The sequence below is a fragment of the Garra rufa genome, chromosome 20 (genome assembly GCF_049309525.1).
Source record: "Garra rufa chromosome 20, GarRuf1.0, whole genome shotgun sequence".
NCBI lineage: Eukaryota > Metazoa > Chordata > Actinopteri > Cypriniformes > Cyprinidae > Garra > Garra rufa.
In genome coordinates, this window is record NC_133380.1 from 1,818,566 (window position 1) to 1,832,370 (window position 13,805).

At 30.4% G+C, this 13,805-nt stretch overlaps 1 protein-coding gene across 1 annotated transcript; it reads left to right on the forward strand.

The window, feature by feature from the left end:
- Window positions 1-301: 301 nt before the first annotated feature.
- On the forward strand, window positions 302-13,466 carry afmid (arylformamidase). Its single transcript, XM_073826187.1, has 11 exons — window positions 302-385; window positions 3,404-3,494; window positions 3,799-3,903; window positions 5,808-5,856; window positions 7,995-8,080; window positions 8,174-8,246; window positions 8,333-8,430; window positions 10,121-10,199; window positions 10,435-10,570; window positions 10,683-10,787; window positions 12,857-13,466. Exons 1-11 carry the CDS (start codon window positions 356-358, stop codon window positions 12,884-12,886), a joined length of 882 nt encoding a protein of 293 aa, XP_073682288.1. The 5' UTR covers window positions 302-355; the 3' UTR covers window positions 12,887-13,466.
- The last annotated feature ends 339 nt before the right edge of the window (window positions 13,467-13,805 follow it).

Here is a 13,805-nt window from a genome sequence, read left to right on the forward strand (position 1 = left end):
GATTCGATTGGCTACCGTCTATCAGTACGTTTATAAATCACTGACGTCACAGCGGCGGAAGTTTGTGAGGAAAATCAAGTAGGCGGGAATGTAAAGATAGCATTAAATTGGTACAAAATTGTTTGTTTGGTTATTTTTTTGTTTAAATCGTGTTAGGTTTTAATACCCACCGATTTAGCACAACTCTGTAAGAACGGTTAGACAAATAAACGGAAAAGGTTAACGGAAAGAGGCATCACGTGACTTACGCATTGGGCTTTAAAACAATTAATAATTGACAGTGTGTCAATAACACTTGAGGTTCACTCACATGTGCTGTTTCAAAGGTCTCTAGTCGAGAAAACAAACTATTATCATGAGCGACTGGAGAAAAATGAGCAAAGATGTGAGTGTTTGACTGTTAAATCAATTTATCATATCATTTATCAAATTAATACACAACATTAGAGTAAGAAGCAGTGGTTGTTGAGTATGCAATGTGTTCATAATGTCGTCCTGGCATTTATAAGTGAAATATTTTCACTTTAGTTTATTATTTATTAATTATTATAAAGCATGACAATCAGCTGAAGTGCTGAGGGAAGAGGAAACGTCCTCTATTGTGACCTAAAAAGCTGTTTATTTACATGCTACACTTGGAATTTGAAAACTAGCGAACTATTAAGTGAATGTGAGTATAAACTTCTTATGTACTGCAGTATATACTTATTAGTATGTCAGACTGAACGTAACAATTTTAGTTAAATTTTTAGCAATTTTGTTGATTATGTTAAAATAATTTTATTTAGTAATAATAATACAATATTAATATATACAAAAAATGAAAATAATAAAAAATAATTAAATAATTTGGAAATTAAGTATTTTAAGTTGTTTTTTTATATTGTATATTTATTAGTTTTATATATTATATAATATATTGATATATTTGATATATTAAGATAACGTATTTTTTTCTTAATTCATTTACAGATTTAATTTTAGTGTATTTACAATTTAAATTAAATATTTAAATATTAAAATATTAAAAATTAAATAATAATAATAATTATTATATTACTATTAGTAATAAACATACAATGTTAATATATACTAATGAAAATGAAATGAATCAAAAGAATGAAATAAAAAATTTATTTTGGAAATTAAGTCTTTAAAGAAATAAATAACCTCAATACTATACATGTTTAATTTTACTTATATTTTTGTATTGTATATACATATATATATATATATATATATATATATATATATATATATATATATATATATATTAGTAATTTTGTTGTGTGTTTTTGTCAGTTTTATTCATTTTAGTTTTTATGTCATTTTTATGTCATTTTTATTTCATATTTATTTTTAGTAATTGTATTACTTTAAATTAAACCATGTACAAATGAGAAGTATTGCTTTGGCAACTAGCTGAAATAAATATTTTTATATATTTATAGCCTATTTTATTTTATTTCAAGTAATATTTTTTTAAAACTGTTTGAATTATCGTTATAAATCTTAGTATATATATATATATTGTTAATTAATAACATTGTGTATATTTATTTGTTTTATATATTAAATGCTTAATATATTAATATATAATATTTTTTAATAAATCAATTTTTTTATATTTAGTTTTGAAGAGTAAATATATATATATATATATATAAAATAAATGCATTATTTTGCATTCTATAAAAACTCTAACTTTAGCTAGTCCAATAAAAAAAAATCCAAGAGATGTTAAAAATCACAACTGATATGCATAGGTTGTATTGTCATGCAGTATTCAACATTGTGTGCGTTTCTTTTTAACATCAGCAGAAATTGTCCAAAGTAATAAATCATCCTGGTATTGCATGCATATGGAAAATTCCCATATTGCACAGTCGTGGCCGAAAGTTTTGAGAATGACACAAATATTAGTTTTCACAAAGTTTGCTGCTAAACTGCATTTAAATCTTTGTTTCAGGTGTTTCTGTGATGTACTGAAATATAATTACAAGCACTTCATACGTTTCAAAGGCTTTTATCGCCAATTACATGACATTTATGCAAAGAGTCAGTATTTGCAGTGTTGGCCCTTCTTTTTCAGGACCTCTGCAATTGGACTGGGCATGCTCTCAATCAACTTCTGGGCCAAATCCTGACTGATAGCAACCCATTCTTTCAGAATCACTTCTTGGAGTTTGTCAGAATTAGTGGGTTTTTGTTTGTCCACCCGCCTCTTGAGGATTGACCACAAGTTTTCAATGGGATTAAGATCTGGGGAGTTTCCAGGCCATGGACCCAAAATGTCAACGTTTTGGTCCCAGAGCCACTTAGTTATCACTTTTGCCTTATGGCACGGTGCTCCATCGTGCTGGAAAATGCATTGTTCTTCACCAAACTGTTGTTGGATTGTTGGAAGAAGTTGCTGTTGGAGGGTGTTTTGGTACCATTCTTTATTCATGGCTGTGTTTTTGGGCAAAATTGTGAGTGAGCCCACTCCCTTGGATGAGAAGCAACCCCACACATGAATGGTCTCAGGATGCTTTACTGTTGGCATGACACAGGACTGATGGTAGCGCTCACCTTTTCTTCTCCGGACAAGCCTTTTTCCAGATGCCCCAAACAATCGGAAAGAGGCTTCATCGGAGAATATGACTTTGCCCCAGTCCTCAGCAGTCCATTCGCAGAAGATCAATCTGTCCCTGATGTTTTTTTTTTGGAGAGAAGTGGCTTCTTTGCTGCCCTTCTTGACACCAGGCCATCTTCCAAAAGTCTTGTCCTCACTGTGCGTCCAGATGCGCTCACACCTGCCTGCTGCCATTCCCGAGCAAGCTCTGCACTGGTGGCACTCCGATCCCGCAGCTCAATCCTCTTTAGGAGACCATCCTGGCGCTTGCTGGACATTCTTGGACGCCCTGAAGCCTTCTTAAGAAGAATTGAACCTCTTTCCTTGAAGTTCTTGATGATCCTATAAATTGTTGATTTAGGTGCAATCTTAGTAGCCACAATATCTTTGCCTGTGAAGCCATTTTTATGCAACGCAATGATGTCTGCACGCGTTTCTTTGCAGGTCACCATGGTTAACAATGGAAGAACAATATTTCAAGCATCACCCTCCTTTTAACATGTCAAGTCTGCCATTCTAACCCAATCAGCCTGACATAATGATCTCCAGCCTTGTGCTCGTCAACATTCTCACCTGAGTTAACAAGACGATTACTGAAATGATCTCAGCTTCTATGTACTTCTCAAAACTTTTGGCCACGACTGTACACTATATTCATGTTGCATACTGCAGAAATAGTGAGTGCGCTGTAATTACAGTGTTCATCCAGCGGGTGCCGCTGTGCGTGTGTTTATGTGTTCACTGAGGGTTTGTGGGTAAATGTGTGTCGGTTTGTGTTGTTTTTGACAGGAGCTGGAGCGTCAGTTTTCCCCCAGCCGCTGGTCACACAGGATGTCCGCCGATGACGTGATCAAAGCCCATGTGGCCGCTCTCAGATCAGGTGTGTGTGTGTTTGCACCTGTTTACTCTCAACTGTGTGTGTGCGCGCGCGCGCGTGCGCTGGTGAGGGCTGTGCTGCGCTGCATTTCATTCATAAAACACATTGAAACAGCTCATCTTCTTCCAAATACATTGCTTTTAAGACAGGAAATTGTCTTCTAAATGAGCTTTGAGCAGGTGACCTACATCTGTGAGTGACTCAGTGGGCTTGTGTTGATGCTCATGGCTGTTTACATGTGTTCTGTTTGCATGAACATGTGCAGTAAGACTGAAATCAGAAGTGTTTGTGTGTGTTTTGTATGCAGGCACAGAGAAAGCTCGCTGCATCACTCAGACTTTATTGGATGTCCCGTACGGTGATGGAGATGGAGAGAAGCTGGATGTTTATGTTCCCAGCAGCTCTAGTCCAGGTGCTGACTCAATTAGATTTTGGAACTTAAATCTATTTTTAAAGACGGTCTATTTTTAAGGACCATTCAAATTTGCAGTATTATAATGATGATGATAACATGTATTTATTGCACACACACACACACACACAAAAAAAAAATCGGTTCGGTGTATCAGAGCCCAGTTCGCAAATCCTTCTATTCGCGAAATGAATCGCAGACCTACTTTGAAGCTTTGATCTGACTCAAATGAATCGCGAACCTACTCCGAAGCTTTGATCTGACTCAAATGATTCACAAACCTACTCCGACGCTTTGATCTGACTCAAATGAATCGCGAACCTACTCCGAAGCTTTGATCTGACTCAAATGATTCGCAAACCTACTCCGAAGCTTTGATCTGACTCAAATGATTCGCGAACCTACTCCGAAGCTTTGATCTGACTCAAATGATTCGCGAACCTACTCCGAAGCTTTGATCTGACTCAAATGATTCGCAAACCTACTCCGAAGCTTTGATCTGACTCAAATGAATCGCGAACCTACTCCGAAGCTTTGATCTGACTCAAATGAATCGCGAACCTACTCCGAAGCTTTGATCTGACTCAAATGATTCGCGAACCTACTCCGAAGCTTTGATCTGACTCAAATGATTCGCGAACCTACTCCGAAGCTTTGATCTGACTCAAATGATTCGCAAACCTATTCTGAAGCTTTGATCTGACTCAGATGATTCGCAAACCTACTCCGAAGCTTTGATCTGACTCAAATGATTCGCGAACCTACTCCGAAGCTTTGATCTGAATCAAATGATTCGCGAACCATAATTTCAGTTCAGGGCTTCGGAGCGTGGCGCGAAATGAATCGCAGATATACTCTGAAGTTTTGATCTTAATGAAATGATTCGCGAATCGCATCAAAGTCCTGATCTAAATTCACTAATCTGAACTGAAAATAATCAAAATAATGAAATAAAAATTATTTTTATTTTTATATTGTATATTTATTTATTTTATGTATTATATATCATATAATGTATTTATATATTTTATATATTAATATAAAATATGTTAAACTCTTAATTAATTTAATTTTGACTTTTTTTAAGTCTTTAAAACTGAGCAGATGACCTTTTTTACAAATATGTAAAATTGTATCGTAAACATGCAGGTGTACTTTAATAATTAAATATTTTTTATATTCAAAAATTGTTATTGTATTCATATTAGTAATAATAATACAATATTAATATATACTAATCAAAATAATTAAATTAAAATGGTATTTTGGAAATTAAAAAATTAATAAAAATAAAAATAATTAAGCCTGTTTTTAGGACCATCACAATTTTGCAATATAATGATAAATAAGTGCATTTATTGTGCCTTTTTACAAATATGTAATAAAATGCAAATAAAAAAATAATTAATTAATTAATTAATCAGCAATTCTCTGCACGTTTTCTATTCAGTAAACTTAACTGAAAATAGTCAATAATTATATTTATTTATTTATTTAATAATAAAAATAATAAGTATCATATTAATAAATGCTCCAGTCTTCAGTGTCACATGATCATTTAGAAATTATTGTTATTAATATTATGTTGAAAAGTTGAATTTTTTGTTTCTTTGATGAATATAAAGTTCAGAAGAACAGCATTTATCTAAAAAATAAATCTTTTGTAACATAAATGTCTTTATCATCACTTGTGATCAATATTAAATAATTAAATATTAAATAAAATATATAATAAATATTAAAACAGATGTTTTCTTTTTGTTTTAGGGTGAAATGTGACATTTCGATATGTTTTTTTGTGAGATGTGCTCATTGTAAATCATTTAAAGATTTCATCACTGTCTGCTAAAGCTTGTAAAGTTGATGTGCGGGTCATTGTTGATTGTTTGTTTGATGTGTTTCAGATGTGCCGCTGGTCATTTACTTTCATGGAGGATACTGGCAGTTCCTCAGGTCTGTTTCATCACAATCTCCTCGTGTTTCTGTTCATTTCCATGATTCCAGGCTCATTTTCATGTGATTTCCAAATCAAATATCAGCTTCACATTTGCATTATGACCATGTGCTTTTCAAGCCACAATAATGGCATGTTGAACTGATTATTATTGTGCAATACAACAGCATAAAGGCTTAGAGCATGTGAGTTGTGGTTGTGAATTAAAACGCTATTTATTTATTTAAATGTTAAACACTGTAAAAGAAAAAAAGGAAAAATACTTATATGTAAAATAAAGCATTATTTACATCTAGAATATAATAATGAATAAGAAATTCTGTAATTACAATTAATAAAATAGAAATACATATATTTAAAAAATATATATAGACATACATAAAACCAACTAAAATAATGAATATAAAATATACATAATATTATAAATATAAAAAACCTAAACTTATTTTTAATTCATAAAAGGTATGTAGACATATATATAAAAAAAGAAAACTTAAAAAAAATATTTAAAAAATTATAAAAACTAAACTTATAAATATATCTAGTTACCAAAGCATTTTAAGTTTAACTCAAAGTACTAAAATAACTCAAAAATAAAGGGAAAAAAAAACTAAAATAAAAATGACAAAAAAGATGCAACAAAATTACTGAAAATTACATTTTCTGTATTAATTTTGTTTAGTTTGATGTAAAGAAAAAAAAACTAATAAAATATGATATATATATATATATAAACCTTTTAATTCATAAAAACTAGATAGACATTTAAAATAACAAAAATGAATGAAAACGAAAAACACACAAAAAAATATAAAGAAAAACTAAACCTATTTGGGGGATGAATCAACTAAAATAAATTACAAAAATAAACAAGAAACTAAAAAAAATTCCTAATTAATAAACTTGAAATAAAAAGAAAAGAATAAAAATGTTTTTTGTTTCTTACAAATGAAAATAAAATATAAATCATATGAATATTTAAAAAAAATAAACTTATTTTTAATTCATAATTATTCAGACATTTTAAAAACAAAAATTAATGAAAATGAGAAAAAAAATCTATTTGAGGGAATAAACAACTGCAATTAATAAAAATGACAAAAAATATACAACAAACTTAAAATTACTAAAACTTAAATAATTAATAAACTTAAAATGAAATTTATTTTTGTTTCTTAAAAATTTAAATAAAATATATGTATAATATAATATAATTACTTTTTAATTCATAAAAACTATATAGACATATTTAAAATAACAAACATGAATGAAAACGAGAAAAACAGAGAAAATATTAAGAAAAACTAAACCTATTTGGGGGATGAAACAACTAAAATAAATGACAAAAATAAACAAGAAACTTAAATTACTAATTAATAAACTTAAAATGAAAATAAATGTTTTTGTTTCTTACAAATGAAAATAAAATATTAATCAAATGAATATTAAAAAAAACTAAATTTATTTTTAATTCATAAAAATTACACAGACATATTTTAAAAAACAAAAATGAATGAAAATGAGAAAAAAACGAAACCTATTTGGGAGGGATAAACGACTACAATTAATAAAAATGACAAAAATATACAAGAAACTTAAAATTACTAAAACTTAAATAATTAATAAACTTAAAATGAAATTTATTTTTGTTTCTTAAAAATTTAAATCAAATATATGTATAATGTCAACATAAAAAATGAAACTTTTTAATTCATAAAAACTACATAGACATTAAAAAAAAATAAAACAAATTAAGAAATACAATTATTTCAGCTAGTTACCAAGGCAACATTTTTCATTTTTGATAAGTCTAATTTAAAGTACTGAAATAAAATAAAACAAAAATAAATGAAAACTATATAGACATATTTACGGGGAAAAAAACTAAAATGAATAAAAATCTCAAAAATATGCAAAACAAATTACTAATAAATTTTCTTTAATTGGTTTAGTTTAAAGTAAAGGTAAAAAAATGAGAGATAAAAGTTATCAAAAGGCAAAAATTTTTTTTAAATTGTATTAAAATGACTAAAACTAAACTTAAAATGAAAACAGATACACAATACATAAATTAAAAACAAATTGAAAATATTAGTAAATAGTATAATGAAATCTCAATGATGGTAATTATTCGCAGTAAGGATGAGTCGGGGTTCCTGGCCGTGCCATTGGTCCAGAAGGGTGTGGTCGTGGTTGCCGTGGGTTACAGCATCGCTCCAAAAGGTACGGTCCACATGAGCAGAGAGAAAAATGGAAAATGTTTGACTTTGAGGGTGTGTTATTCATGCATTCTTGTATTTATGTTGGTTTATTCAGGGAATATGGATCTGATGGTGTCGCAGGTGCGCAGGAGCGTGGTGTCTGTCATTCAGCAGTATTCACACATCAGGTCTGGTCATAGGTGCTGTAGTCGCTCTCAGGTGAGGTGTCTGATGGGATATCTGTCCTTCATAGTGTCTCTCTGTCGTTCTGCAGTGGTCTGTATCTGTGCGGTCATTCAGCCGGAGCTCATCTGGCCGCTATGGTTCTGTCCACCGACTGGACGCAGTACCACATATCACCGCAAATCAAAGGTGAATCTGCATTAAAAACACACCTGCTTATGCTTAAAACATTTCTATCAGTGTTTACAGTTTACAGGAAAAATAGGTCTGCTAACGACATTTAAGAAGGTAACTCTGAAATTGTAGAACAAAAATATGTGACCCTGGACCACAAAACCAGTCTTAAGTTGCTGGGGTATATTTGTAGCAATAGCCAAAAATACATTGCATGGGTCAAAATTTTTGATTTTTCTTTTATGCCAAAAATCATTAAGAAATTAAGTAAAGATCATGTTCCATGGAGATTTTTTGTAAAATTCCTACTGTAAACATATCAAAATGTAATTTTTGATTAGTAATATGCATTGTTAAGAACCTAATTTGGACAACTTTAAAGGTGATTTTCTCAGTCTTTTTGATTTTTTTGCATCCTTTCAGATTTCAAATAGATGTATCTCGGCCAAATATTGTCCTATCCTAATAAACCATACATCAATAGATGTTGTGCTTTCATATGATGTATAAATCTCAGTTTTGTCAAATTTAACCTTATGACTGGTTTTGTGGACCAGGGTCACATATGTGACCCTGGACCACAAAACCAGTCATAAGGTAAAATTTTACTAAATTGAGATATATACATCATATGAAAGCTCAATAAATAAGCTTTCTACTGATGTATGGTTTGTTAGGATAGGACAATATTTGGCCGAGATACATCTATTTGAAAATCAGGAATCTGAGGATGCAACAAAATCAAAATACTGAGAAAATCACCTTTAAAGTTGTCCAAATTAGGTTCTTAACAATGCATATTACTAATCAAAAATTACATCTTGATATGTTTACAGTAGGAATTTTACAAAAAATCTTCATGGCACATGAACTTTACTTAATTTCTTAATGATTTTTGGCATAAAAGAAAAATCAAAAATTTTGACCCATACAATGTGTTTTTGGCTATTGCTACAAATATACCCCAGCGACTTAAGACTGGTTTTGTGCTCCAGGGTCACATATATGATCATTATTTACAAAAACTCAAAAGAAATGCAAACCCTTTAATTTCTGAGAACATCTATAAAATGTTAAGGAAATGAATATATTTTGATGTAAATCATGGTCGCACCACATGACATTTTTCAAGGCAGGGCCAATTCTAGATTAAAAAACACTAAAATCCCTTAATTTACCGGATTCCACAAGTAAAATAAATGCATGATAATTCTGCTAACGACATTTAAGAAGGCAACTGTTAAGGAAATTAATTAATTTGAATATAAATTATGGTCGCACCACATGACATTTTTCAAGGCAGGGCCAATTCTAGATTAAAAAAACACTAAAATCCCTTAATTTACCGGATTCCACTGCCAAGCAAAGTACAATAAATGCATGTTAATTCTGCTAACGACATTTAAGAAGGCAACTGTTAAGGAAATTAATTAATTTGAATATAAATTATGGTCGCACCACATGACATTTTTCATTTTTTAATTCATCTGGATGAAAAAACACTAAAATCACTTCATTTTAAGTTTGAATATGGATTTATGTGTACACAACATTCTTAATGTTTGAACAATTACAAGATATTATTATTTGTATTTTAAAATGGGCCTGTCGAAAACCCTTATAAGTCAATGACCCAGTCACAGTCAGACTTTAGGTGTGATTTAAGTGTCTAAACACATTGAGTTATTGTCTGTCTGTCTCTCAGGTGCGTTTCTCGTCAGTGGCATTTATGACCTGCAGCCTATTCTGTCCACCTACGTGAACGAGCCGCTCAAGATGACCGAGTGAGAGTCTCACACACAAGCACTGCTGATTTGAACTATTCCACTTAACAATATAATGCTGCTATTTATAAACCTTAGAAACCAATCATGTCGTGTTATTTTGAGTAGCTCCGCCCACAATGCAATCTCATTGGTCCACAGTCCTGTTCTGCATAACTATGTGTTAAACATGTTGTTTTGGGTTGTGTAAGCCAAATGAAGGATCTCAGTAATTGAGTGTGAGTATGTGTTTCAGGGAAGTGGCGTTAAGAAACAGCCCCAGTCACTTCCTGTCGCAGCTCAAGCTCTCGTCCGCTTCCTGTGACATCATCGTCGCTGTCGCGCAAAACGACTCGCCCGAGTTTCGTAAACAGTCGGAGGAGTATTTCAAAGTGAGTGTGAGATGAAATGCTTACTTTCAGATATTATGCACTTTATCAAGCATTGCATTTCTAGGAACTTACTTTTATTTTGGAGAAAACAATGTTGTTTGTGTTCCTCTAGGCTTTGGAGTCCGCCGGTCTTAAAGTCTCTTTCGAAGACGTTCCCAACACGGATCACTTTAACATTATAGAGCAACTTGTTGATGAAAATTATCATCTTACGAAGGTTAGCTGCTCGTGTTGGGGCTGAATGATTTGGGGGAGAAAACAAATTAATTGGAAATTATCAAAGTTTCAACGTCAAAGTCAACTTTATTGTCAATTCTGCCACATGTACAGGACATACTTGAAATTGAAATTATTGATAGTTGTTAATAAATAAAATGATAAAAAAATTAATAATTATTATTTTTGTTATTATTATTAAATAACTATTAAAGTGAATTGAAATTATTCATGGTTGTTAATAAATAAGTAATTATATTTATTTTTGTTATTATTAAATAACTATTAAAGTGATAAATATTACTATTATACTCTTTCACTAACATTCTAATAATAATAATTATTAATAATAATGGTAATTACTATTGTAATATGTACTGCTGTAAATATTTAATTACATTTAATTAAAAAATAATTATTGTTACCATTATTATAAGTAGCAGTATTTTAGTAGTAATTTAAATAATTAATACTTTTTTATTAATTTTGTAATATATATATATTTTTACAATTAAGAAATGTTACTATTGTAATATTTTTTCATATATTAAATATTACTACAATATTACTATGGTAAATAATTACTGTAGTAAAATATTTTATTACTAATTAAATATATTACTGTAAAAAAATCAACTATATAATAAAAAATAATATAATAATCACTTTATTTTACAGTACAATTGTAAAATTACAACAATACTAATATTTATGGTTGTCTTAATTTCTAAATTGAAAAAAAAAAATCAAACTTCATTTTTGACTTTAAGCCTTCATTTTAAACCATTAGCCTTTATTTTTTCTGAAAATCACATAAGCCCTTAAAGCTTTTTTTTTTGTTGTTGTTGTTGACAGCCATTTGTAAGTGATTTTTAATAAGAAATCAACAGAGATGAACTGATGATGAGTCATTTGTGGCCTTAAATAGCACAGGTATGTTTGTAGCAATAGCCAAAAATACATTGTATGGGTCGAAATTATACATTTTTATTTTATGCCAAAAATCATTAGGATATTAGGTAAAGATCATGTTCCATGAAGATATTTTGTAAATTTCCTACCGTTAATATATTAAAACTTAATTGATTAGTAATATGCATTAGTAAATACTTAATTTAGACAACTTTAAAGGCGATTTTCTCAATATTTAGATTTTTTTGCACTCTCAGATTCCAAATTTTCGAATAGTTGTGATTGAGATTCAAAATGCATTTTTTTAAAGCACCAGGCAATACCATGCAATTTGGCAAAGAAAGTAATAGTAGTTAAAAATAATAATAATAACAATAAAATATATTATTATTATTATTATTATTATTATTGTGGTTGTTCATAAATGAATAATTCTAAATAATATTATAATAATTATTTTTGTTATTAATAAATTAAAAATGTATGTAAGAAATATTACTATTGTAATAATTCAGTAATATTCTAATAATTATTAATAGTAGTAGTAGTAGTAGTAGTAAATTGTCAAGAAATTTTGCTATTGTAATATTTTACTAATATTCTAATATTAATATAAAATACCAATTTTAATTTGGTGTTTAATTAAAAATTAATTACTATAGTAAAATGTTATTTCTAATGTAATATTCTACTGTAAAATAATCAACTATATAATAATAATACTTTGGTTTGGTTTGTTAGGATAGGACAATATTTGGCAGGAATCTGAATGAACAAAAAAAAAATCGAAATATTGAGGAAATCGCCTTTAAAGTTGTCCAAATGAAGTTCTTAGCAATGCATATTACTAATCAAAAATTAAGATTTGATATATTTACAGTAGGAAATTTACTAAATATTTTCATGAAACACATGATATTAATATCCTAATGATTTTTGGCATTAAAAAAACTCGATTTTGATCCATACAATGTATTTTTTTTTTTTCCAGGATCAAATCTATTTATTTAATTAAAACGCAGCCATTGTGATTTGCTGCTTGCACAAAGAGATATAATGGTTTCAGGTTTGTTTTGACGAATTGTGCAGTCCAAAATCATTTGATGCATTTAACCTGGTTTAAATGTGTTGCTGATCAGTGTTTCTTATCTTCTAAAGCTGCTGCTAAAGATGATGGGGAAAAGTTGACGATCGTCAGATTACCCAGAATGCACCACGCTGGAACGGACCTGTGAGTTAAGATCGACGAGGCCTCGCTCTTTGTCCAATCAGACACTAGTGTTAAATGTTTCACTTCATTGAGTCAAGTTTCTGCCAGAAGAAAATGAGTTTAAACGTCTTTTAATGGTTATTTAAATGTTTTAAACAAAGCATTTCAATCAGATCACAAAAGAATGTAGCAGATATTTAACATTTAAATGGTTTGATTGACGGCTCTAGAAATAGCGGTCAGTCTGCATTGTTTAAGTTGCACAGATTTTTATTGAACAGGCACAGATTACCCCACTGGACAAACCGGTTTAAACCAGTCTTGCCCCGGTCAAACGGGTCTGGTTTGAAATTCTTTGCTAGTCAAACCGAAACCCACTGATTTACACACTTTAAGCAAGGAAACTGTGTGAATATGGTGTTTGTGTGTGTGATTTGAAGCATTTTCGGTTCAATAAAATGCTGATATGAACACAGTCATTGTGATTAATGTTGTAAATGTGTGTTCATGTCACAGCCTGGTCCTAAAGAGAATAGACATATTGTTTATAGAAAACAACACAGTCTCTGTATTGGTGTTCGTGTCTCTGAGAAATTATTCAAGAGGTCTTTGTAGACTTGTAATATTCTCAGCAGCATTTCAGGCCTATTGAATGATTAACTGTAAACACACTGCATTTAAAATGACTTTAAGCTCATTGATATTAATTAGGAAACGCTTGGCGATCTTCCTGATCTTTACAGTTGCGTAATCTAATTAATATTTAATGCAGAAGTCGCACTGGGATTCTTTGATTGGCCAGCTCGCTTGGCGCTCACGCCCTGACGCGTGCGTTCAGCCAATTAGCGAAGCGTACGTAGCGTTGCGTCATTAAAATTCAAACGGCGTCGCGTTTCA